At 42.1% G+C, this 27,226-nt stretch overlaps 1 protein-coding gene across 2 annotated transcripts in view; it reads right to left on the reverse strand.

Annotated features, from left to right (window-relative positions):
• ELOVL2 (ELOVL fatty acid elongase 2) overlaps positions 1-26,615 on the reverse strand; it is a 67,975-nt gene extending 41,360 nt beyond the window's left edge. For both annotated transcript variants that reach the window (XM_067751985.1, XM_067751984.1), the window contains exon 1: positions 26,418-26,615. In XM_067751985.1, the coding sequence (XP_067608086.1) occupies positions 26,418-26,420 (3 nt within the window). In that variant the 5' untranslated portion in view covers positions 26,421-26,615. The remainder of the gene's footprint in view (positions 1-26,417) is intronic.
• Between the last annotated feature and the right edge of the window lie 611 nt (positions 26,616-27,226).

Consider the following 27,226-nt stretch of genomic DNA (forward strand, 5'->3'; position numbering starts at 1 on the left):
CAATGCAGGGGACGTGGGTTTGATCCCTGCTCGGGGAACGAAGATCCCACATGCCACCGGGCAGCTAAGCCCATGCACCACAGCAACTACAGAGCCCATGCACCGCAACTAGAGAGAAACCCGCGCACTGCAATGAAAGATCCTACATGCCACAACTAAGACTGGATGCAGCCATAAACAAATATTAAAAAGAACTCATACAACTCAATAGTAAAAAAAACCCAAAAAAAAACCCAAAAAACAACAACCTGATAAAAAAATGGGCAGAGGAACTGAACAGGCATTTTTCCAAAGACAACATACACATGGCCAACATGTATATGAAAAGATGATCAACATCACTAATCAGAAATGTGAAACCATAATGAACTATCATCTCACACCTGTTAGAATGGCTGTTGTCAACAAGACAAGAGTTGAAAGTGTTGACAAAGATATGAAGAAAGAACACCCTTGTTCACTGTTGGTGGGAATGTAAATTGGTGCAGCCACTGTGGAAAAGAGTATGGAGGGTCCTCAAAATATTCAAAATAGAACTACCATATGATCCCGGAATCCTACTTCTAGATATATATCCAAAGGAAATGAAAACAAGATCTCAAAGAAATCTGTGCCCCCATGTTCACTGCAGCATTATTTACAAAGGCCAATATATGGAAACAATCTAAGCATTCATCAATGGGTGAACAGATAAAGATGTAACCACACACACACACACACACACACACACACATGAATATCAGCCGTGAGAGAAAAGAAAATCCTACTGTTACAGCAACTCAGATGAACCTTGAGGCTGTTAAGCTAAGTGAAATAGGCAGAGAAAGACAAATACATTGAATATAAAAAAGCTGAATCATAGAAACAGAGCAGAGTGGTAGCACCAGGGGCTGGGAGGTGGGGGAAATTGGGAGACACTGATTAAAGGGTACAAACTTCCGGTTATAAGATTATTAAGTTCTGAGGATCTAATACACAGCATCGTGAATACTGTTAACAATACTGTATTTTATAGTCCCTGAAAGTTGCTAAGAGTGTGGATCTTAAATGTTTTCACCACAGAAAAGAAATGGTAATTATGTGATGAGATAGTGTTAGCTAATGCTACAGTGATAATTTGTTTTTGCAAAAAATGTGTCAAATCATATTATACACCTTAAACTTATACAATGTTATATGTCAGTTATATCTCAATAAAGCTGGAAAAAATAGTAATCAGCACAACTCTCAAGAGTAATTGGCAGTGTTTGGTTAAATCTTTGAGTCTTATATTACATACTCTAAGCTAACAAAATTCAACTATCTTCAAAAGATCGGTAGCTGTTCAGTATTTTGCGACAGGTCTTTCAGAGATGCCTTCAGAGAAGGGTACCAGAGGATCCTTCAACTCTTCAGTTACTCCCCTCCGCTTCATCCCCTAACATACACCACAGCAAGAGGTGTCTGCGTGAAGAGTGGCCGATTCCCACGCTAAGAGAAGGATTTTTCTTTGATCAAAAGAAACCCATTTAGGGCTTTCTTTAATGCGTTTGTAGCCGTCTGTTCTCAAAACACCGGTCGGTTTACCATTTTGTTAGAAGTAAAAACAGAATTTCTTTTTCCCTAGTAGGTTAAAATTATACAAAAAAAATCAAAGCCCCAAACCAAGCGAAGTCCAGTGACAACCTCATTTTTTTTTTTTTTTTGCGGTAAGCGGGCCCCTCACCGCTGCGGCCCCTCCCGTTGCGGAGCGCAGGCTCCGGACGCGCAGGCTCAGCGGCCATGGCTCACGGGCCTAGCCGCTCCGCGGCATGTGGGATCTTCCCGGACCGGGGCACGAACCCGTGTCCCCTGCATCGGCAGGCGGACTCTCAACCACTGCTCCACCAGGGAAGCCCTAACCTCATTATTTTTTATCATTACCAGTGTTATTATTATTTCAATACAGTGCAAATAACACAGTACAGAACTCAGGAAGGAAAGTCCACTCTATTAGTGATCTGCACTAAGATAGCCCAGACATATACACCTGCATTTTAACCCTGATTCCTTGACATCCAATTGGATGTTACAGGAAGAATCTGCATTGTTTGCCATAAAATCTGAGGATTTTTTTAAAATTTAATCTTTTTTTATACAGCAGGTTCTTATTAGTCATCCATTTTATACACATCAGTGTATACATGTCAATCCCAATCGCCCAGTTCATCACACCACCACCCCCCCCACCACCCCCACCCCCACCTCCCGCCGCTTCCCCACCTTGGTGTCCATACATTTCTTCTCTACATCTGTGTGTCTATTTCTGCCTTGCAAACCGGTTCATCTGTACCACTTTTCTAGGTTCCACATATATGCGTTAATATACGATATTTTTCTTTTTCTGACTTAACTTCACTCTGTATGACAGTCTCTAGATCCATCCACGTCTCAACAAATGACCCAATTTCATTCCTTTTTATTGCTGAGTAACATTCCATTGTATATATGCACCACATCTTCTTTATCCATTCGTCTGTCAATGGGCATTTAGGTTGCTTCCATGACCTGGCTATTGTAAATAGAGCTGCAATGAACATTGGGGTGCATGTGTCTTTTTGAATTATGGTTTTCTCTGTGTATATGCCCAGTAGTGGGATTGCTGGGTCATATGGTAATTCTATTTTCAGTTTTTTAAGGAACCTCCATACTGTTCTGCATAGGGGCAAAATGTGAGGAATTTTTAAAAAAATCAAATAACTGTTATAAAGTTCTTTAGCCAACTTGGCCAAAATTCACCTAAGCTTCCTCTCCTTCCAGATGCCTATGTGCACTCTCCGCCCCAGGCACATTTAATTATCTGAAGTTCCCCCAATGAGTATCTCTCCATCCATCCTTCCCCGTCCTCACCTCCCTGCACGTAGGTGTTCTTCCTTTTGCCTGGATGACGCCTAATTGTCTTTTGGTTTTTCCTGACCACTCACCTTCTCCCAAACTGGTCAAGATCCTATGTCTGGCATACACTAGGCACTCAATAAGCATTTGTGGAATGTATTTATCATATATATATATATATGTGTGTGTATATATATATATATATATGTATATATATATATAAAAATGAATGAGTTTGCCAGTATCATACCAGAAATGGGCTTGCAAACTTCAGGGGTCCACTTCTGACCTCTTTTTCCTTTGGCAACATTCTTCTTTGACAGGTTTAGAGAGTTATCAGGATTATTATGTGTGAATATGTACATGGCAAGTAAAGAGTGTTGGGGACTGGACTTCCCTGGTGGTGCAGTGGTTAAGAATCTGCCTGCCACTGCAGGGGACATGGGTTCGACCCCTGGTCCGGGAAGATCTCACATACCGCAGAGCAACTAAGCCTGTGCGCCGCAACTACTGAGCCTGCACTCTAGAGCCCACGTGCCACAACTACCGAAGCCTGCGTGCCTAGAGCCTGTGCTCTGCAACAAGAGAAGCCACCGCAATGAGATGCCCGTACGCCGCAATGAAGAGTAGCCCCCGCTCACTGCAACTAAACAGAAAGTCCGCGTGCAGCAAGGAAGACCCAACGCAGCCAAAAAATAAATAATAATTAAAAAAACAGTGTTGGACTTCCCTGGTGGCGCAGTGGTTAAGAATCCACCTGCCAATGACGGGGATGTGGGTTCGAGCCCTGGTCCAGGAAGATCCCACATGCCATGGAGCAACTAAGCCTGTGTGCCACAACTACTGAGCCTGCACTCTAGAGCCCACGAGCCACAACTACTGAAGCCCTCGAGCCACAACTACGGAAGCCCGCGTGCCTAGAGCCCGTGCTCTGCAACAAGAAAAGCCACCACAACTAGAAGCCCGCGCACGGCAACGAAGAGTAGCCCCCGCGCACAGCAACAAAGACCCAATACAGCCAAAAATAAATAAAATCTACGTTTAAAAAAAAAAAAAGAGCTTTAGGGATTAGGAAGAGAGAAGAGAGACTGAAAGACATTTGACAACGTATCCCTGTATTTTAAAGCAGAAGGATACTGAGACAGCAGTAACTCCAAAATTGTACAGACCCATGACTCAGTGAAAACCACCTAGAAGGACTCTTAAATATCTTCTTCGTTCTAGATTTTTAAGAGATAAATACCAATGTTTAAAAATTACTAATTTCAATGCAGGCATACCTTGGAGACATTGTGGGTTCAGCTCCAGACCACCGCAATAAAGGGAGTATCACAACAAAGCAAGTCATGTGAATTTTTTGGTTTCCCAGTGCACATGAAAGTTGTTTATGCTGAGGCCTCCCTGGTGGTGTAGTGGTTGAAAGTCCACCTGCCGATGCAGGGGACGCGGGTTCGTGCCCTTGTCTGGGAAGATCCTACATGCCGCGGAGCGGCTGGGCCCGTGAGCCATGGCCGTTGAGCCTGCGCGTCCGGAGCCTGTGGTCCGCAACGGGAGAGGCCACAACAGTGAGAGGCCCGCGTACCGCAAAAAAAAAAAAAAAAAAAAAAAAAAAAAGGTGTTTATGCTATACTGTAGTTTATTAAGTACGCAACAGCAATATGCCTAAATAATGTATATTCCTTAATTATAAAATATTCTATGGTAAAAAAATGCTAACCATCATCTGAGACTTCAGCAAGTCATAGTAGTAATATCAAAGATCACTGATCACACATCACCATAATGAATAATGAAAAAGTCTGAAATATTGTGAGAATTGCCAAAATGTGACACAGAGACACGAAATGAGCAAATACTGTTGGAAAAAATGGTGCGGATAGACTTGCTCGATGCAGCATTGCTACAAACCCTCAATAAGTAAAAATGCAGGATCTGTGAAGTACAATAAATCCAGGTCTGCCTGTAACGCATCTTAAATAGTCTTCTAGTATCTCTAGGGCGTATACGCGTTTAGTCACCTGCTATGCTGATACACTGTAAGGCGGTGCTGCCGGCTCACCTCTTGGCTCAGAACTCTCTGCGGACGGGTGGGGCAGTCAGTCCTCTTTGCACAAGAGCCTGGGCAGCGTATCATGGGAGGGCACTCACCCCTATGAGGTGCATCGGGAAATGGTCAGATACAGACAAGGCATCTCAATAACAAAGCTCTGGACATGAGGAGTAATGCTGAGTAAAGAATCTGTTACTTGGGATTCTTCATGGCTCAGTTCCCTGTGGGACCCAGGGAGAGAGAACGCAGTGATGAAAAAGGTACAGGATGTACTTAAATCTACATACAGTACTGGGGTCGCAAGAGAGGAACGCTTTGTGATCTCTCCCAAAGGAACAGAAAAGAAGAGACAGAAAACAACACTTGGTTATGGGCGTATGGCGAGGGCAGACGAAGTGCGGGGAACTGCGGGGAGTTGGGGAAAGAACGGGTGAGACGTAAGTGTGTAAACACGAAGTACTGTGAGCTACTGCTCACAGATGTATCTCGCGAGCGCAGAACAGTCCCTGGTTAACAGACATGACGTAAGTATACCGGATTTGTTAAGTCATGAAAATAGATTTTAAACACTTTAAAAATAAATTCACAAAGCTTAATTTGTGAATTAATTTGTTGGTTACACAGAAGTTCACCAAGTTTAAGGAAACTGAAATCTGACTAAACAAATACAAATTTTTAATCATGAATATAATTGTATTAGTTACCCTGCTGCCAGTCATTTTGCAAGTTATGGCCTTCTCTCCAAGAAAATGGACACAAAATCCGAACACATTATTTCTTTTATAATATTCTGGCCTCATTAAAAGATATTAAATAACTTGCCTTAATTTCAAGGGAATAAAATGAAATCTGCCATACAGAAAAACAGAGGCAATTTCACAGTTAGAAAATTCGGTGGTTCAATACTGGATATGTGAGGAACCAAAAAAGCTGCTACGATGGCGACGCAAGATATTTGTAGTGATTATTACAACTTCTATTTCCCCGTGAAGTTGTGAGTGAATACCAAACTCCTTGGAGATTTAACCCCAGGCCAGATAGTTGTATTCAGGACACCTTGGAACTGTACCAGCTTCTGAATTTGGGGACATGGGGAAGAATACAGCTCTTTCACAATTACCAGCAGCAGTGAAAGGAGATTTTGTTTGTATGTGCTCTGGTTATCAAGTACTGAGCAGAGGGGAAGCAGGTTGGCTTTTCTGCATGTACAAGTGCTATCCTTTTGAATGTGAAAACAAAGGAAAGCTTTTAATGGTTTCTTGGAAAAGACATGGGCCAGATTTTATTTCTAAATTTTAAGCAATAATCATACCTACCTATCCTACCTATTTATATATCTATATTCTAATCTATTTCTATATGTTCTAAAAATATCTACAGTATTTCCGGATATTCATGGTAATGTCAAAAGATGTGTTCTTTTACTGCTAATACTAAGAGACAATCTGTGTCACACGGATAGACTCTGTTATATTTTCCTTCTTTCAAGCTATGGAACCAGCCGATACTGGGAGTTACTGAGCCATCCAGACTCTTTCCCTGCTGAATGAAATCCTTATCACATCCTTCTTTGGTTGAAGTATATTATCGTGACAGTTAGTTGCTCCACACTTCACTGTATAAAGCCTTTTCTAAGAAGTAAAGGAAAATCATACCTTTTCCTTAACATTTTAATCCAGATGTCAAATCAAACTGAGCATCGTTAGCAGAGGCTCTGAGAGGAAAACAAGTCACAGGAAGGCAAAATGCAGCCTGAACACTGTGTGGAAAAAAAAAGGCCTTTTTAACGGCCACCTGACATCTATGATGGTTAGGGAGTTTTACAAATAATGTTAGATATCTCATGTTATTCTGAGCGCCTTCTGGGGTCTCACCTCAATTAATTCATCAACATTCAGTCATCAGCCCAACACGGTCTCCCAAAACACTGGGCTGATGATAAAGACAGACAACTCTATGGCGGGGGGCGGGGGTGGAAAAAAGAGAGCTGTGACAAGTGTTAGCTATTTGACAGGTGATATAAAGCAGAAGACAAAATGATTTGTTACAATTATACCCCGTGTGTGGCAAAGCCCACTGCTTTTGCCAAGATACTGTGTCAAAATAAAGAAAGTTATGTATATCTAAGCCTCTGACCCCCATTTTTTGAAAATTAGCATTGCATCACACATCTTCTCACCTGGTTCTTCCTGAGCTACTGTCTTGAATACTGCTAGATGAGCACTTTTATGATATATTACTATCCTTAATTTTATTGATGAATCAATTTCTATTCGACAGAGAATAGAGAGCATTATGTAGCGTGTTTTCTCAATTTTCTAAATGACAGATGCTTCAAGCCCTCCCCCGAGGTCCCTACCCTCCATCTGCTCCCAACCAGACAGTCATCCCATCCCATTCTTTGCCTATATAAGAATTTTGAAGCTACTACTGGAGATAAACATAAAACATACTAATTTACTTTATTATATAACTAAATTAATATACTTTTAGCTTCATATATGGTGCCAGTGTCTGAAGTATGTCGGTCCAATGGGTAATTTGGGAATGAACTGGACAGATGGGACTGAAATCAGTGAAGGTGAAATTTGCAGCCTTTCATATTAACACTGAATAGTTTGGTAAGTTGGGTTACTTCACTCATTTTCATTCAACAATTTTTTAGTTTAACTTCACGCAAGCAAGGTCTTTCGAATGCTTATCTGCAGTGTAACTTTTAATAGAGTAGAAGAAATGTTTTAAAGTGAATAAATGCCTATTTGAAACAATTATAAATGTATCATGAAAATGAGTCAAAGAAGCACAACCATTTAAGTCATGAATAATGAGAATGTTACCAAATTTTCTTTTAAAAGTGAGTGCACCAATCTATTCCTTTGTCTATTAGAAACTGGTTGACTTCTACAAGATAAAGCAACACACACAAAGCATACTAATGGTTATCTTCATGATCTTATGATTTTAAAAGTATTTTCTTGGCAGAAGTCTTCACCTAGTTTTTGCCTTTCAGCACTCAAAGGTTATTTGATTTTTCTTTTTAGATACAGCTAGGCTTGTATCATTATAGAGAACGTTAACTACTACAGCTAATGCAGCTATAGAAGGTTTACAGTGTTTTTCCCTCCCAGTCTCTAAACGAGAAAAGATAAATTCAGTAACACCAATGGGTAGTACCTCTGGGCAGTGGAAAGGGTGGGTCAGAAACATTCCGGAGTTTTATTTAGGAAGGTATTTGATGCAACGCTGTTTTCAGGAAGATTATGTGAGCACTTGCACTTCACTAGTGACCTCACTTGATTAGTAGTTCTAGTTGTTTCTCAAGTTGTGGCCCAAGTTAGTCTCTAGAGACCGTTAGGTCTGATTGTGTGAAAATGTGTGTTGGATTTAGATAAATTAGAAAAGTTAAAGAAGGAGATGTTAGACTATGAATTTTGTTTGTTTTTTTAAAAAAGAAAGTCTGGCCAACTAGCTTGCGTACTTTTAAAAAGCCCAAGGACTGAAAATGTAGCCAGTAGCAAGCAGGGCAAAGAGGTCGGATAATGCCGGCTCGGCTGGGCAGCACATGGTAGGAAATCTTTTGTGATCCTTCTCAGCTGTGACTGGAGGGACCAGCCAACTCTTCTACATTAATCCTGGACTTGGGTTAAGTGTTATATTACAGATCTCTGGGACAGCCACCAAGAAGCTGATTTTTAAAAAAATATTTATTTAGGCTGTGCCGGGTCTTAGTTGTGGCATGCATGTGGGATCTAGTCCCCTGACCAGGGATCGAACCCCAGCCCCCTGCATTGGGAGCGTGGAGTTGTACCACTGGACCACCAGGGAAGTCCAAGAAGCTGATTCTTAAATAACGAGCCTCCTTGGTTTCACCAGACAAACTAGAAATGGTGGGGAAATGGAAGCCGTTTATTTTCTTCATGTCCACTGTCTCATTGCTATAGAATCCAAGTCCACCAAGACACTATCATGAAGTAGCAGCTGGTAACAATCGAAGGGAAAACCTTACAACACACACACACACACACACACATTCATTCGCCACTTTCTCTCTTCCCTTTGAAGGACTCAAGCGAGGAGTAGTCTGATTTTCACCTAATTGTTCATTCTAGTTTGCTATTCCTTCAATCTCTAGAATTTCCTAATAGAAGAGTCACCTAAATATGTTCACAGAGAAAGCTATTTAACTCCATGACAGCAACGGTTATTTTAGCTTAGGATAAAATCTTTTCGAATAAAACATACTCATGTTAAACCCATGTGGGTAACTTGCATGCACTTAGCAGGATGCCAGAACGTAGGATGAACCCAATGTTATATATGTATTAATTAAAGGTCCTATTTAACAAAAATGGGCTTTCCCTATTCCATGGAATCTCCTAAAGGAGATGCCCATACATTTACTCACGTAGTAAACATTATTGCTTCACTCTAAAGTCAGTAATTGTCATAATGAGGCAGAAAACACTAAAGACGAATTAAGAGACCCAGGCTCTTGCTTTGACTCTGGCGCCAACAGGTATTGCGGCCTTGAACCTCATTTACATAACACAGGGAAAAAAATCCGTTCTTATGATGACTGAATTAGCTGCTGTTGAGTATCATCCACCCGGAAACAAAGATTTTATAAGACAAGGAGTCACGGAACATGAATAAGCCTAAAACGTCCAATTACATTTCAGAATCAGTAAAGTACATATACCTTTGCAGTAAGTCCAATATGATCACTGGGTGAATGATACGAAATTTTGTCTTTGGCTACACGCAACCCAGAAATAACAGGATTTACTGCCAGTTCATAAACTGTAGCCTGATTTCTTCATAGGAACTCTAACATAACTATATGGAATATTAGTATTATTATATCTAACAGAGTAACTATCTGACTCTACGGAGTAACCATCTTTCCTTATACAGAGATGCAATATCTTTAGGTTAAATAATATTTGAAAATATTTGAAAAGTTTTGATGTAAGTACTTCTCCATTTCTTAAGCTTAGCCTTCTATGTTTTATGAAAAATAACTTTAAAAACGTATTAAAGGTTAACACGTTTCTTTGTAAGGATTCCTTTCCTACCACACAGCACTATAATTAGCACTATAATTAGCTCTGCATGGTCCAGACTTTATGAACAGAAACACAGAAAGGAAACACACAGAATGATTTTTTTAAACCTCAGATGAATCAAGGAGCACTTTATTGGCTCTCATAGTATCAGAGAGTCACAGACATCTAATTCAGCTTCCCACCCAAAGCTGGAAATAATTGCTTCCCACAATAATTCTGATAGAAATCCACACACCTTACTGGAAAAACTCTAGAGAAAGACTTCTCACTATTTGCAAGGTAGCACAGTCTATTTTTTAAATGTTTCTCATTTTTAGGAAACCAGTCCTTATTTGGGGCTAAAAATCTTTCTCCATTCAGTGGTTACCCATCAATCCTAGTTCTTTCCTCTAAAATCACATACAAGTAGTACCATTTTTTTTTTTTGCATGAGGGCCTTTTATAGAAATTAACATTTTAAAAAATAAATTTATTTTATTTATTTTTGGCTGCGTTGGGTCTTCATTGCTGTGTGCAGGCTTTCTCTAGTTGGGGCGAGCAGGGGTTACTCTTCGTTGTGGTACACAGGCTTTTCATTGCAGTGGCTTCTCTTGTTGTGGAGCACGGGCTCTAGGTGCACGGGCTCAGTAGTTGTGGAGCGCAGAGGCTCATCAGTTGTGGCGCATGGGCTTAGCTGCTCTGCGGCATGTGGGATTTTCCCGAACCAGGGGTGGAACCAGTGTCCCCTGCATTGGCAGGCGGATTCTTAACCACTCTGCCACCAGGGAAGTCCTGAGAGCCCTTTAGATATTTGACATTTCACACCAAGCCTTCACTTTTCCTAAACAGCCTCAGTAAATTCACCTCCTCCCACTCTTCTCTCCCTTCCCAACTTTGTCATCTGGCCTTTCCTGCTTCCCTTTCTTCCTCCTTCCACAAGTGTTAATTGAATATACCATTACACACATGTCCACATACGTGACATGCACTCTAGACCCTCACCTTCTTCAGCATTCTCTTCTGCATTTATTCTAGTTAGTCAATATTTAAAAACAAACAAACAGAGCCTTCAGATGTGAACAATGTCAGAATGTGGTAGAACTTATTACCTCTCTTACTGTGAAAGCCATATTTCCATTGATATAACCGATTCCTTCTGCCTGTGCCTAGTTTAGAAGTGTCTCCAATACCATTCCTCCAAACGGGCCTAATTTGGACTTTTGTTGTGGGGAATCTACAGACACATAGATTTCTCTATCAACCAAATGATAGCTTACAGAGCTTCTTTATGGCAATGCGTAAGTTGCTTTGTTGATAGCATGTCTTTTTCTCTTTGGGGATTTGGTTCTGCTTTAAATTTGGATGTGGCATTTAAACTCCATAATAGCTTAAAACAGGTCCTTGTCCTAGAACACTGTATGCCTCCCTTGTTGTGGCTGCCCTGATAAATATAAAGTTAAATCAAGGAGTAGCTTATCTGACTCTTCAGTTTGGCCACCTTTTATAAAGAGATTTTATTCTTGGCTAGAAGCAGGTAGGGACAAACAGGCTGATCTGTGGATGGCTTCAGTCCAGAGTAACTATTTCCACCAGCAGAGGATGCCTACAAATTGTAATAATGGTTGTAGGCTCCCTTTTCCTTTCTTTTTTACTTACTGATTGGTTCATAAAGAAAAGCATTACACTCTCCCTTCATTAGTTACCTACAGCTGTCATGAAGCATGCTTTTAATGTTTTTTTTCGTTTTAAAACAATATGTCAAGGAATTCCTAATTTCAGAATTACCCCCAATGTCACTTATTTCTTCATTATAGAAATTACAGGTGATAATAATAGCAATAATAAATGAAAATAGAATGTGTTTCTTAGGTATCAGCCATTGTATTTATTAGGCATATTACATATTATTATCTTAATTCTCTCAGCTAGTCTATAAAATAGGTTTTTTCACCTCCCTTGACACATCAGGAAAGTGAGGCTTAGAGAAGTACAGCAACTTGCCTAACTAGAGCTAGCGAGCGATGACCCACCACCGCTTAGAGGAATGCTGTGTCTTCTTGCCACTCACTCACGCGGTGATCATTTGTAGCCAATCCTGGGTCTGGTGTGTGTGGGGTTAGGGTTACAAGAGGTAGCATGGCAGTCAGGGTGGTTCCTTGCAAAGAATGGGAGTCTCACAAGTCCAGTCTTGGTTCTGACACTAAGTAGCTGCATAACCTTGGGCAAAACATTGTCTGAGTATCATCTTCGTTATTTATAAAATGAGAAAAGTCATTCTAACTTCACAGTGAAGCTTAGATGACTTCATATTTGTAAAAGCATCTGGGATGGGCCTGTACACTATGTAGTCGCTTAACAGACCTTCATTCATTGTCCTGCACTTTCAGATCCCGATTGAGCTGCACACTGTCACATCCTTCTATCTCCTACTGCCATCACCCTTGGATAATCTAGAGGGAGTGACATCACATAGGAGAAATGTACCTTCTTTAATTAGGGCTTGTCTAAACAGTGATATCTTTACAAAAATTTCTTAATATCTTTTTTAAAAGTTCGAAGAAATGCAGTAGTGTAAAAAGGAGAGTAACAAAACTCCAGTTTGAGTTTTAACACTGGAAAAAGACCCGAGGGATATTCAAGATAAATACTCTCAAAGACAACACTGGGTAAGTCAGCTGTTAGAGAAGGGAAAGTGAAAGGATGCTATGTCGGTGGTTCAAAGCCCTCCACAACTGCCTTCCTATTAGGACACACAAGTACAGAGTATAATTTGAGTAAAAATGCTCTCTTTACGCTTCTTTCCCCAGACTGTCTCAGTTTCCCTATCTGCAAAAGGGAAGCGACAGCACCAACTCCCAGGTTTGCTGTGAGGATGAGGAAATACAGGAAAGGTTCCTGTAACAGTACCTGGAACTCTGTCTTACTATCAAGAACTCAGTAAATGTGATCAGTTGCTATTGTTGTATTTGGCTATTCCTCTCTTTCGCACATGGGAAGATACACTTATTCCTTTAATTAACATTGAGAATGACAAACATGCCCTTCTACAATTTGTCCTTTAGTTCTCTAAAAGTGCATGGCTGCCGAGCCTGACCTTGAATGGTCTTTCAGAGTTGGTTCAGTCAGCCAAGAAGGACGGACTAGGGTCTAAGAAAACAACAGCCCATCCTCCTGCCTTGTGGCTAATCTGTCCCACGTGTGCTATTCATACCAGATCTCTAACACAGATCCCAAATCCAAATCCACTTTTAACTTAGGAAAAAGCATAAAAATGTAAAGAACAGTAAAATAAATATATCACATGTTAAAACTATCATTTGTTTCAAATCTTTTAAAATTTATTAATTTGATAAATATTTACTGAATATACCTAGCAGGTGCTGGGAACTGAGAAATAAAATTGCTAAAGCTGTCCTTCCCTTGTATCTCTCTCTAATCCTGTGTCCCTTGTTCCTTCCTCAGATATAACTACTGCAATAAATTTGAGGTCAAGCCTTCTTGTTCCTGTTTTTATACATTTATATACAGATATTCAAACAAAAATGTAACAATACGACTTTAAGGATGTATATAAATTATATCATACTTGATTTCGGCAGCTTGATCTATTCATGTTGATACATGAAGATCTAGTTCATTCACCGTAACTGCTGTATAGTATCCCATCATATGAATAATCTATAGTGTTATTTATCCATTTCTTTACTAATGGATATTTTAGGTTGTTTCCAGTTTTCTGCTTTTACAAACAATGATGCTTTATACAAATTTCCTTGTGTTAATAACTAAGAATTTCTCTGGGAATAAATCTAGTTGTGGAATTGCTATGTTGCTTATTAACATTTATAATTTTAGTAAAAACTACCATATGCTCTAAGAAGTTATAGGACTTGCTACTGTCAGCATTTTAAATTTTTGCCAAGTTCGTGGATGTAGCATGGTTCTAATTTGCATTTCCTTATTACTACTGAGGTTGTGCATGTCTCTCAATGTTTATTGACTGTGGTTTCCTCTGCAGTGAGCTGTCATTTAATAAGCCTCATCCATGTTTCTAATGGGTTGCTTGTCTGTTAATTGACTTATAAAAAGTCATTTGTATATATAACAATCTATATTGTTATATAGATGGCAAATACCTTCTAGTCTGTTGCTTGTTTTTTTAATCTCTGCCTATGGTGTCTTCTGTCATCTCAAAATTTAACATTTTGATACAGTCAAACCTGTCACTTTTTATGGTTTGTGTTTTCTCAGTCTTGCTGAAATTAACATGGGTATCAGGAAAGTCAATTACTATAATGAAACAAGCAGTGGGGTAGAAAATATGAGACACAGGTATAAAGTGGGTTTGAATCCCCAACGCACCATTTACTAGCTATTGGACTCGGAACAATCTGAGTCTCCGTTTCTTCTTCTTTTTTTAATTAATTTGTTTATTTTTGGCTGTGTTGGGTCTTTGTTGCTGCGCACGGGCTTTTAATTGTGGCGAGCAGGGGCTACTCTTCGTTGCGGTGTGCGAGCTTCTCATTGTCATGGCTTCTCTTGTTGCGGAGCACGGGCTCTAGGTGCGCAGGCTTCAGTAGTTGTGGCACGTGGGCTCAGTAGTTGTGGCTCACAGGCTCTAGAGCTCAGGCTCAGTAGTTGTGGTGCACGGGCTTTGTTGCTCAGCAGCATGTAGGATCTTCCCGGGCCAGGGCTCAAACCCATGTCCCTTGTATTTGGCAGGCAGATTCTTAACCACTGTGCCACCAGGGAAGCCCTCCGTTTCTTCTTAATTTACACATCTGTCCATTTATCCAACAAGTGTTCTTTGGGTGTCTATTACACGCTGCCACCATTCTAGTGTGGAAATTGCAGTGGTAAACAAGACATACCAAGTTCTTGCCCTTACAGCCTTATACTGCAGTGGGGGAGATAGATAATGAACTAAATAATTAACTAAAAAACATACAACTGGGCTTCCCTGGTGGCGCAGTGGCTGAGAGTCCGCCTGCTGATGCAGGGGACAAGGGTTTGTGCCCCAGTCCGGGAAGATCCCACATGCCGCGGAGCGGGTGGGCCTGTGAGCCATGGCCACTGGGCCTGCACGTCTGGAGCCTGTGCTCCGCAACAGGAGAGGCCACAACAGTGAGAGGCCCGCGTACCACAGAAAAAAAAAAAAAAATGAGATGCTGTGAAAGTGTTCTATAAATTGAAAAGCATTATACAAACATATGGTATAATCGTCATTACCATGAGGAACATTGTGGAAAGTTCTTCTGAAGTTGGTAGCAAATTGAAGGTGTAATTATCCTATTTTGGGGGGAAAATGAACTGATAGGGAATCAAGCCATACAAAATAACTCTACCAGGGAGGAAAGGGTTTTACACTGGAGGGCATCATGGACTTTGACCAGAAACCTGGGGACTTCGTTCCATCTGGTTCAAAGCCCTCCTCCACCCTTGACTGGACCAGTCCTCTTAGCAACAGCTTCACGCCAGCCAGGCGGGTCTATTCACTGCCCGCAACACGTCCAACGAGTCTTCCACTTTTCCCACCTAATCTTTGCCTCTTCTAACACTGTCTTCTCCTAGGTCATGAAAAGTAAGCCCCATATTGTCCACCTATTCCGGTTTTACACATAACGCTTAAATTTCTAATCAATTTCCACTACTTCCAAACGGACAGGGAAAAATTCGGAAAAGAAGCAGTGTACATATATATTCTCTTTCCTCATTATTTCCAATACAACACACAAATCCAAAAATCTGCTATTTTTAGGGTTTTAGTACCTGAAGTAATGATGATCCAGTGGCAAAGGCAGAGCCTGGAAGATCTGTTTTCTTGTACATTTTTCGGGGTTAAAGCATTCGATTAAGCACAATTAAGAAGCTCAAGACATAGGCAATTTGATGTGGGCGGTTGGGCAAACAGCTAAAGTTTAATCTGATTATGTGGAGCTCTTAGGATTTTCTAAAGTTGTGATTCAAATCCATGAACCAGTTTTCAAAATACACTGTTTTGTGATTGCATCTATAGGTGAGAACTTTTCAAAAAGAAAAACTGTTCTGAAACGAGCACACAGTTCAGCTTTTCATTTTTCATTAATTAACAGAACTCATGCAGCCTAAAGAAAAGGACCCAAAAATCAGAGAATTAAGTTTTTATCACGTTTTCATTCTCTCCAGAAAAAGTCCTGAATGTTAAAACTAAAATCTCAGGGGCTTCCCTGGTGGCACAGTGGTTGAGATTCTGCCTGCCGATGCGGGAGACATGGGTTCGTGCCCCGGTCCGGGAAGATCCCACATGCCGCGGAGCGGCTGGGCCCGTGAGCCACGGCCACTGAGCCTGCGCGTCCGGAGCCTGTGCTCCGCAATGGGAGAGGCCACAGCAGTGAGAGGTCCGCGTACCGCAAAAACAAACAAACAAAAAAAACCCCTAAAATCTCAGGAATATGAAAAACCTTTTAATGTAAATATATGTAGATTAATCAAGTTAGATTTTTAAAGATCTCTATTCCAGGCATAGAGAGAAAAGTTAGGTTTGTAAAGATAATATGATTAAGTTTCTATGGGTAACAGCCACCAGTTTTGAGCACCTACTCTCAGCTAGCTTGTATATCATGAGGGGCTTTATATACTAGCTTATTTGACCCAATCTTCACCATGTGTTATTATACATATTTTATAGATGAGATAAATTGAACCCAGGAATGTGTGGTGAAAACCCAGAGATAAGTTTTCAAAAGTTGACAACATGAAAATAAGAGAATTAACATATTAGTTCAGCCCCTTTATAACCTCCTTATCCAGGCTCTCCCAGCCCCAGATATTATGGAAACCAGATTAAATCTTCCTAAATAATGCTTTCATCATTTGACTCTGCATTTCAAAACCTGGTTCACAAAATCTAGAAGAAACTTCCCAGCCTCAAATTCAAGACTCTTCAAAATCTGACTTGATCTGTCCCATAATCTCATTTGTCCCTAAGCTTCAAACTCAACTCTTTATTGAGCACCTCTTTATTCTGTGCTAGCCTCTGCAGACGTGGCCTTGTCCATAAGCTGCTCATAGTATAGCTTCTTCTCAAATATGTTATTGCTTTCTGGTTCCTTACCAACCTATTTCCCTAAATGGAATGTTCTGCTCGATTCTACCTTTCTCCTTTTTCCTACACATCAAAATCCAACCTGTTCAAGATCCAGCATTGATCCCAACTCCTTCATGATCATACACTAAACATTTTTGCTAGAAAGTGGTCACTCATTCCTTTGAGCCCCTAGAGCACTGGATTCCAAATTCGTGTGCACCCGATTCCTGGCGTACAGATTCCAAAGCCCCTCACTCAGATTCTGAGTCAGTACATGTGGCTTCACTGAGTCTGGGAATGTACATTTAAATACACGTCTGATTCCTAAGTTCATGCTCCTTCTACCCACCCTCGCTCTCAGACAGCTGGTTTGATGTTTTCTCCTGTCACGGAATTGCCTCGTCCTCTGAGTACTCTGGTGTCACAGACTCAACCTCGATCTCAGCTTTATCAATCCTGACGATTTTGCCTCTTCAATGACCAGTCACACCTCCTGGTCTTGACCACATTTTTGGCCTGATAAAGAGGCAAAAGCTACCCATGATGCAGGGTTTAGATTTCTTTTTTTTTTAAGTAATAACACAACTAGTCACCTTATTATACTAAATCTTCTTAATGGATAAAAATGTAACACAGGCATAAAGCACATTTACTGGCCTGAGTGACTCGAAACCTCAGCTACTGACCTGTTCATATGCTCACACTAGAGGACACAAGGTTCTCCCCCGCACTGCTGACTTCTTGAAGCAGTAACTGTCTTTTCCATTTAGGTTGACAGTGCCGAGCACACTGCCTATTACTGATCATGTGGCTGAATGAAGGAACCAATGGGTATACTTAATCAAAAGTTTACTAAGGCAATGAATTTCCATGTCCCCTTAGTATCGGCTTTTAAACAACACGGTACTCAACGTAGAGAACGTTTCTCTTTCCTTCAAAAAAAGGATTAATGTAAACTATCAATTCCACAGTTTACACCAAGGACTTAAGACTATTACAGACACTTGTTCTATCTTACATAAAGCAAACACCGACAAGGTTAGCGTTCTTCAGGATCTTGTGGCCCAACTCATGAGCACTGCCCCTCAGGCAGCACTCTACCTGCTGTGATCGGCTACAGGCCTGCCTGTGGCTGGTTGCCCTGGGATCCAGTGTCCATCCTTAGACAAATCAGGCGTCAGGGAGGGAGGTCACATGGTATGAAATATGGCTGCCCAAGGTCTGACTCTTCTGCCAGGGCTGGGGACAAGGCAGTCTCTTTTGGAAAATTCTGTGCGCAGGTGTAGTTTGATGTGCTATCATGGGCCCCTGGTTCAACTGTAACTCCTGGCACTGCTGCTGTTGAGGTTTCCATCCCCCTGTCACATCTACTCTGAGGAGTGGCTGTGAGATTGAATGTGATCATTGATACCAAAGTGCTTTGAAAATCATAAGCACCTCACAAATGCAAGATGTTATTACCACGTTTAATAAATATACTACTATGAGTGACAGAGAGAGGAATGGGAACCCAGATTCCAAAGGAAATAGCTCATTTTTCCCAAGAAAAGGAAATGACTGAAGTTCTACCAACAAGCAGCTGTGTGAACTCAGAAGTCGGCCACTTCTCAGCTGTGTGACCCTGGACAAGTCCCTGCCTCAGTTTTCTTACTTCTAAAATGGGAACATTTGTGACTGTGCTTCCTCCCCTCAGGGTGGGGTCAGGGGCTGGAGCCTGCCCTCCATTCCCCACCCCAGTGCATCCTACTTTCTTCATGTCAGTCCCTTCATGGGTTGAGGACAGATTTGAACTAGGAAATCTTTATCATCCCCCATCCCTTCCAGCTCCTAAATTGATTCTAACCAACCCTCTCCGGGTCCACCCTCCAACCACCACTCTGGTCCTTAGAAACCTTTCCTCTAAAAGCCCCACGACACAGAGAAAAACATCATGCACCCTGTTTTATAAGTTATGCATTTGTGAAAAGTTGCATTCATGTCACGCTTTTGTAATTCTATACTCCACCCCCCCCAAAAAAGATTAATGTTCTTTTCAGAAATCTGTTACAACAGGGATGTTTCCACTTACTTTTTAAATTGTGAAAAGAAAAAGATTTACAGCATAGTAAACCTAATTTACAAAAAAAAAGAAAACACGGCAGCATCTTAGTAGTAGCGGCAGGACCTTTAAGGGGTCAATGTAATAATCACATTATTGTTGAGTGAAGAAACACGGCTTACATAACAGTGACGCTAGTGTGCTTTGAGTTTGTAGCAGACTTCAGGTAGTAAATCCCAAAACAACTTGTGACACGTGCCTTTTCTTTTTAGGAATCTGAATAGATAAGAGGCCAAAGGAAAGGTAATGCTTTCCTTAAAAATACAAAGAACTAACAACTCCCCAGCCTATGGAGAAAAGGGATGTGAAACAGCCTCCAAGTGCATTTCTGACAACTGAATATTTTTCTGACAACCCAAAACACCCTTCCTCTTAGGAATAACTTCACCACAGACATTAAAACAGTCATGAAATCTGCATTTCCCTGTAAGAATTTAAGGAAAGCCTCTGGCATGGGAGCAGAGAAGGTCAAAGAATAGCCGTCCTTTCTTCCCACTGTGCCTTGGAGAACTCTGCAGAGACCTCCCAGAGGCCAAGAAGAAAGTCAGCTGATCAGGTCTGATCCCTCTGGAAACTGAAAATGGCCTAATTGATTTTTGCATTATGGATACCTTCCGATTTCTTTAAAGGCTTGAGTTAATTTTTAATCCAACTGTTCAGTGTGATGGTCAATAAACTTTTTGACCCTTCCAAAAAAAAAAAAGCGTCTCCCAAGTTGCCACAGTACCTGTTAAACTCAAAGTTTCTAGTAAACCAAATCCTACTTAGCCTTACAGAAAAATCAATACTTTAAATTTTTAAAGTACTGGAAATAAACCCAAATGATGAACTCTCATTATGAAACAAAAATTTATGTGCAAAGCTAACACTGGTCTCTCTGATCAATGTCTTAATACTGCAGTCATTCTACTCAAAAAACAGACTAACTTTACTTCCTTTGTAAATTACTTAATTGTCTACTGTATGGGTGTTCCCCTACTCATTATACTGGTAAGTAGATAAAGTTTGATATGTACACATGTTGTTCATTTCACCCCATTTAAAATAACACTTTCCTGGGACTTCCCTGGTGGCGCAGTGGTTAGGGTTAGGGTTAAGAAGACTCCACACTCCCAATGCATGGGGGCCGGGTTCCATCCCTGGTCAGGGAACTAGATCCCACATGCAGGCTGCAACTAAGAGTTTGCATGCCAAGACTAAGGAGCTCTCGTACTGCAAGTAAGACCCGGCACAACCAAATAAATATCTAAAAAAAAAAATAACACTTTCCCTCATATGCTCCATTTTCCATGTATACGAAACAGATCTTTAGGTTTTATATATATTTAATACTTTTGAATGTATCTGTGTGTATATACACCTCTATCCCTATTCTTATAATTCATGAGAAAGAAGTTACATGGGGAAATCATTCTGATTTTTCCATTCTTATCTATAGGAATGAGAAAGTTCTCTTCTTTCATCGTATTTGTATGAGAAGACACATTTGCACTGGTTCTAGGATAAGGCTATATGGATTAGCAGAAGAGGTGATATTTTTGGAGTCAGAAGGTTTATACCTGGTTTTGTTACCTCTAGTATGTGACCTTGGGTAAAATCATTTATCTTCTTTGAAACTCAATTTTCTCACCCGTGAACTAGTATAGTGACACAGGACTTAGTCTCTCCCAAGTCTTTTGTGAGGCTTCAAGAGATAATGTGTGTAAAAATGCATTAAAAAACATTTTACTGATTAATGTCAAATACTACTATCCCTGTACTGAAGTGGTAACTCAAAGCCAAAGAATGCACCATATGTAAAGTAAAAATAATTATTCAGTAAATTCATGAATCATAGCTTTGTTTACATTACTATTAAAAGAAATATTCATTTTTCATTTCAGTAAGAACTTAATGCTATAATTATAGATTTCATTATGTAAAAACAATATAACCTGGCCCAGTCTACAAATTACGAAATGCAAATAGAAATGCATACACGTTTTGATTTCACTAAGAACTTACGAAACCATACGTTTCATTATTTAGAAATAATGACCTAACCTGGCCCCTTCCACAAACATAACGATTGTGCAGTGTAAATATAGTTGTAGGAATACACACACATTATCATTTACTAAGAGGTTACTTGGGCGTATATGCATTGGTGAAACATCTGTGTTACTGAAACACACCTAAACTGAATTGTGATAAACGACTTTAAATGCATTAAGAGAGATTGTTCTTTGAAGGGATTGTGCTGTGGATATGTCTGCAAAGCAAATGTTCATTTCCCAATTCATCCTTGGCATGTGGGAAACAGGACGTGAAGAGAAAGGAGCACCGCCCTGGGAAGCAGCAGATCTGGCCTTCACTCTATCCACAATCATTTAGCATTTACTGTACGTCACAGGGATTAGTCTCGGTGCCTGAGATACATCACTGAGCAACGCAAACAAAAATCTGCCCTCGTGAAGCTTGGATTGAGGTAGGAAGGACGACAAATCACACAACGTAATAAGTAAATTATTAGAAAGTTCTGAGCTTTATGTAAACGAGGAAATTCTAAGCTCACAGTGTTATGAAAAAAGAGGGCAGCGTAAGGAGAAGGGCGTGAACACAACCCGGCAGTTTCCAGTTTTAAGTAGAGAGGTTAGGGTAAGTCTAATTAAAAACGTAGCAGGAAGCCGCCACACAGCTCTCAGGAGAAAGACTCAGCCTCAGGGAACAGCCAGTGTAAAGGCCCCAGAATTTGATACTGACAAAACAGTCTTTTGAAACAGAGAGTAACGCATTTTGCTGATGAGTAAACAGTGCCCCAGAGTGGCTTGATCAAGGGCACAGAGCTGGTCCACAATAAAGCCAGGACAGGAAGCCAGGTTTCTTGCCCTTGGTCCAGTGCCTTTCTTCTGTTTTGTAGCTTTGCTCACCAGGCACAAAGGAAAGCACCCTGTTCCTCTAAGGCACTGAGTAACGTAGGGTGTCATCACTGTTTAGGAGGTTGCTGTTACTCTCATTAATCAGGTCCGTAGATATTTCTTGAAAGGTAGATAAAGCTCAAAAATAATTTCATCTTCCCTTCCTATGGTTTATTTTTCTCCTCCATTTACCTAAGTTTTTCAGGTAAAGGGAGGGTCATCCCCCACCCCTTGGGTGAGTCATCTTAATAGCAGAGTATCAGTGAAAGTAAGTGTTATTTCTTTGGACATTTGATAAAGGAAAGGTGTTCAACATGGAAATAAGCAATAAAATAGAAAGCTTTTGTGACTTAACATGAAAAAGAGCTGATGAAAGAATGGAGAGAATGTGGAGGCCAGTGACCCGGAGGAGAGAAGCGGGCAGGAGCAAAGGGAGGGGTGAGACCTCCGAACACCAGAGGACCAGAGTCCCAGCAATAAGCTACTAAGTGAAAATGATGACGAAATAACAAGCTTCAAGTAAAAAAACAAACAGACCGCAAAAGAGGAAACCTGTAGAAAAAGCAATAATGGAAAAGGGGCTGGAGAGAAGAGACTGAAAGATATTTTCAAGTAAAAATATAAGAATATTAGACAATAAACAATATAAAGAAAAAAGAGAGTAAGAATCAGATTTCTGACACAGTAGCCTCCAGAGCTGGTGGAATTACTAACAGCAAGAGGGAACAGGGGCGAGTCTGAAAGGTGAGTAGCTTTCTTTCAGTCGTGCTGGGTTTAAGGTGGCAGTGAGGTTGTCACGAGTGGAAAGGGTCTAGCAGATAAGAGGTACATTTGGAAGACGTGTACCATCTAGAGCTGTTTTGTCTCAATACAGTAGCCTCAAATCAAGTGGCTGTTGAGAAACTGTGGCTAGCCTGAATTGAACATGCCGTAAGCATAACACACACCAGATTTTGAAGATTTCATACGGAAAAAAATATATAAAATACCTAATTTTTAACATTTATTACATGTTGAAATAATATTTGCATGAACTGGGTTAAAAATGTTAAAATTAATTTCACCTGTCCCTGTCCTTTTTCATGTAAGTACTAGAAAATTTTAAACTACATTATGTGGCTCGCATTATATTTATCCTGGATAAGTGCTGATACAGAGCAATGCTAGGTATGTGTTAGTATCACATATGGGGAAGAGAATTCTGAGCAGAATCACAGACATCATTTAGAGGTGTCTCGACTGCAAACAGATACGGGAGACAGAACAACACATGTCATTACAATAGTTAATATTTACTGAACACTCGCAGCACTAAACTAGCCACATTAAGTGCAGTATCTTATTTGTTCCTCAAACCATCTTATGAAATAACAATACTGATTCCTTTCACAGAAGAAAAAACTGAGGCCTAAAGAAGTTAAGCTGCCCAAGGTCATAGTTAAGTGCTGGTGCTGGGATTCAAACCCAGGGTTGACTCCACACCTGGAACTCCAAACTCCAAATGCCACATCAACCCCAGAACAATTTACACTCTGCAATTATGAAATTGTTAAATTTTAAATGGCTACATTTAAACTAGCAATTTATTTTAATGGTTCATTGTCAGAGTCAGTGAAACACTAGCCATGTCCTAATTCGATTAAGAAAAAGCACAAGTGAGCAAATTTGTAACTTCAGAATTATCACGAACTACTGATGTTGACATACTTTGGCCATGTTGAGCCTAAGTAAGAGCTTCCAGGGCAACTTCTTGCCTTCGGTCACCATCTACTCCTAATACCCAAACCCGACAAGTTGGACGGTACACATCCGATTGCCGAAGCGAGGTGATCCTGGGTGCAACCCTGACCAGCAGGGCCCTGCCTCCTGAAGATAAGTGAATCACATCGTTTATCCAGTTAACTAATTGTCAACACTCTCAGACTATGAAAGCACCTGGACCTCCCCAACTGTGATTGAAATGTTTTGAAGGAATCAATTATACCTCAACTAAAAAAACATGTCTTGAAGGCAGCTAGATTAAATTGCAGCCTTTTGTTGAAGAACCAAAAGGTAAGCTTACCCAGCTGGGTACGTTAAAAATGGATTTTGTACTCCTTGATAATGCTTTGCTTTTGAAGGGAAAAAAACGGCTTGACATTTTGACTGGAGTCATAACACAGCAAAATCTCCTACAAATATAAACTTGGTTAAGAATGAGGTGTCTTTCATTTGTGTGTGGTTGGTTGGTTTTAATTTCAAAGACAAACTTACTTTTCTTTCCTTTTTACCTTTAATTTCACTACCTATCTGGACAAGACAGTAATCATAGAACCGCAGAACTTGTACAGCGATGGCTACAATTACATCATTTTCAGAAACTTTCCCAGGTAGATTTTATTAAGCAGTTTGGCTCAGATTATAAAAGCACACTTCCCCAGGCTTAAAACAAAGGACTGCCATAAATTTACACTCTGGAAGTGGAAAAACAAAAGGGAATTTGAAAAATATGTTTTGGAATAGGACTAGCAGAAACATCGTGAGAGGCTGTTCATGTTGCACTAGGACCCTGAGGGGTGGCTCTGAACTGAACCACTACTTTATTTATGGATTATAACCCCTACATCACACTCTCTCCGTCATTTTTTTTTTTAAGTGAGAAGCCTTGGATTTGGACATTAAAAAAAAAAAATCTCCTCTGAAGACCCGAAGTTTCTGAAAAATGCCTTTTCTGAAGGTAGTATCATGACTGCATAGAGCAGTTTATAAGAGCTTGCCCTTTATTTTGGCTCTTTTAGGTTAATTCCCATGACTCTTCCATACAGTTAAGGAGATATTCTTGGACTTGTTCCCTCACTCGTTACAATTCATAATAATTTGGAACAAAGGTGCAAGACCTGAAGAACACAGCCAGTTAGCCCTAAAAATGCTTTGTCCACCCAGATGCCAAGGTGTCAAGAGCATGGTCAGCTATACTCTTATCACTGAGGGCCACCAAACTGAGTTCGTCTTCTCCAAGAGCATCCCTCCTCTCAACTTCACCTGTGATTCTCATCATTACAACTGTTCACTGGATAGATAATCCCGTAGTGGCACTACTGTTTCTCATTTGTACATTATAACGTTAGCATCAGCATGCTGCTTTACTGGGCTAATTCTTTTAATTTACTGAACACCTGCTATGTGTCAGGCACTGTTGTAGGTACTAGTAACAGAGCCGTGAACAACATGACCCAAAAATCTCTGCCCTACTGAAACTCACATTCTGGTGGGGAACGTGTTCAATAAACCCCACAGACTAAATAGATAGTATGTTAAATAATAGTTGCTAAAGAAAAAAAAACGAAGCAGACCAGGGTAATATGAACTGTGGTGGGTTGGATGGGAAAGACCGGAATTTTAAGAAGAGTAGTCAGAGAACGCTTCCCCCGTAATCAGGGAAAATAGCGTGTACCTGAAACCGCAGAAAAGACAAAATCTAGGGTTGATTGGTGTCCGCTGAAGCGGTGGGGGGGGGGGGGGGGAAGGAGATTCGCATACGAACAAGCCCTGAAGTGGAGAGGAGACCATATGGGAAGGAGCAGAGAAAGCCAAGATAGAATAGGGACCACTGAGGACAAACGAGGCTTCACATTTTGCTCGGACTTAGAGCCTGGCACACACTTTCCTTTTTTGCAGTCGCACAACCAGGCTCTGCCACCAACACTCTCGGGCAGTTCCTGGGGCACGGGCACGCGGGGACACCCCACCCCCTCTCTCCAGGAACAGAGCTTAATGCCCATCAGAAAGCGTTATGAATTCGGGGTGGAGTCGGAGCCTGGCAAGCTGGGGGAGAGACGAACTATCGGAAAGAACACAGTAGCGGTCCCTCCATCCCGGTTCACACGTGGAAACCCATCCCCCGACCCCACCGTGCAAACCCGGGGAGGTACGGGCCGGCGCACAGACACACTCCAGGGACTGTAGGCACCGCGCGGGCAGAAATTCAACCGTTAGCGCCCCAAAGCCTGAACTTCCCGCGGAGGGATCGGTCCCGCGCGTGGGGGACGCCATTCCCCGCGCCGGGAGCAGGGGGCGGCCGGGGCCGCGCGAGAACAGCCGCCGCGGAAGGAGGGGGCGGTTTGGCGGGCATCCCAGCTCCAGCTGGCCGCGTGCATGCAACAGGGGGCTGGACGCGGCGGGCGGCTGAGGGGCCGGTCGGGGCCGCGGACCCGGACCAAGCGCCCGAGACCCGCTGTCCCCCTTCCCCCCACCGCACCCAAACGTTCACCGCCCCCTCCACAGGCCCGGCCCGGCCCGCAGACAGCGACGGGTTCCAGCGGTCGAACCCGCAGCTCCCGCACCGCCGCTTCCTCGGCCCCTTCCCGCCCGGTCGCGGAAAGAAAGAAAGAAAGAAAGAGGCAGGCGGCGGCGCACTGCCCCCACTCACCATGATCCGCGGCGCGGCGACCCCAGCGTCTGGCGATGCGCTGTCCAGGGTAGCCGGCGTCCCTCTGCCTCGCGCTGCCGCCGCGCCCGCTCTTCTTACCCCAACCCACGCCCGGCGCGCGCACGCCAGCCCGCGCTTCCCCGCCCCTTCGGGCTCGCGCCACTCCCGCTCGGCGCTCCGAGCCGCAGGGCCGTTTTGGGAGCCCGCCGCTCCCTGCCCCCTCCCCTCGCACGGGCTCCGCCGGCCGCTGCGCTAGCAGGGCGGCGGGAGAGGGGCGGGCAGACGAGACGGCGGCCCCGAACGGCTTCGCACGCGGCCCCCGAGAGCCCGGGTTCTCCAGCGCCGCTTCGCGCGCCCTCTGCCGGCCGGGCGGCGATTTGCAGGCCCAGCTGGCGCCCGCGGCGCTCGGCCGCTGAACGTTCGCGGAGCCTGGGCGAGGACCCATTCGTCCCCCGCCACTGTCCCCCGCCCCCGGAGGCTGTGACGGCCGCGGAGCTGGGGGAGTGGGGCTGCAGAGGGCCAGGGCATCGTCCTTCTCTTAGCTGGCTCCGTGGTTTTCAAGCATAGGTTAAAGAGAGACTAGCTGCTACTCACGTAGGTTTGCAGGATGTGGTGTTTCAGATATAGGGGTCAATCGGGTTCTTTTTGGGATGAGGTCAGTGGCGGATCAGTCTCAGCAGGAGATTCCTTGTCTCACGTGAATCTACCTACAGAGGTTGATCTTAGTCTATGGGCTTCTCAGCTGAGGCCACTAATGGTTAACTCAACACTTAATTGTGAACAGAAAGTAAGGGATCTTATCTTAGATA

The sequence above is a fragment of the Pseudorca crassidens genome, chromosome 10 (genome assembly GCF_039906515.1).
Source record: "Pseudorca crassidens isolate mPseCra1 chromosome 10, mPseCra1.hap1, whole genome shotgun sequence".
Taxonomy (NCBI): Eukaryota; Metazoa; Chordata; class Mammalia; order Artiodactyla; family Delphinidae; genus Pseudorca; species Pseudorca crassidens.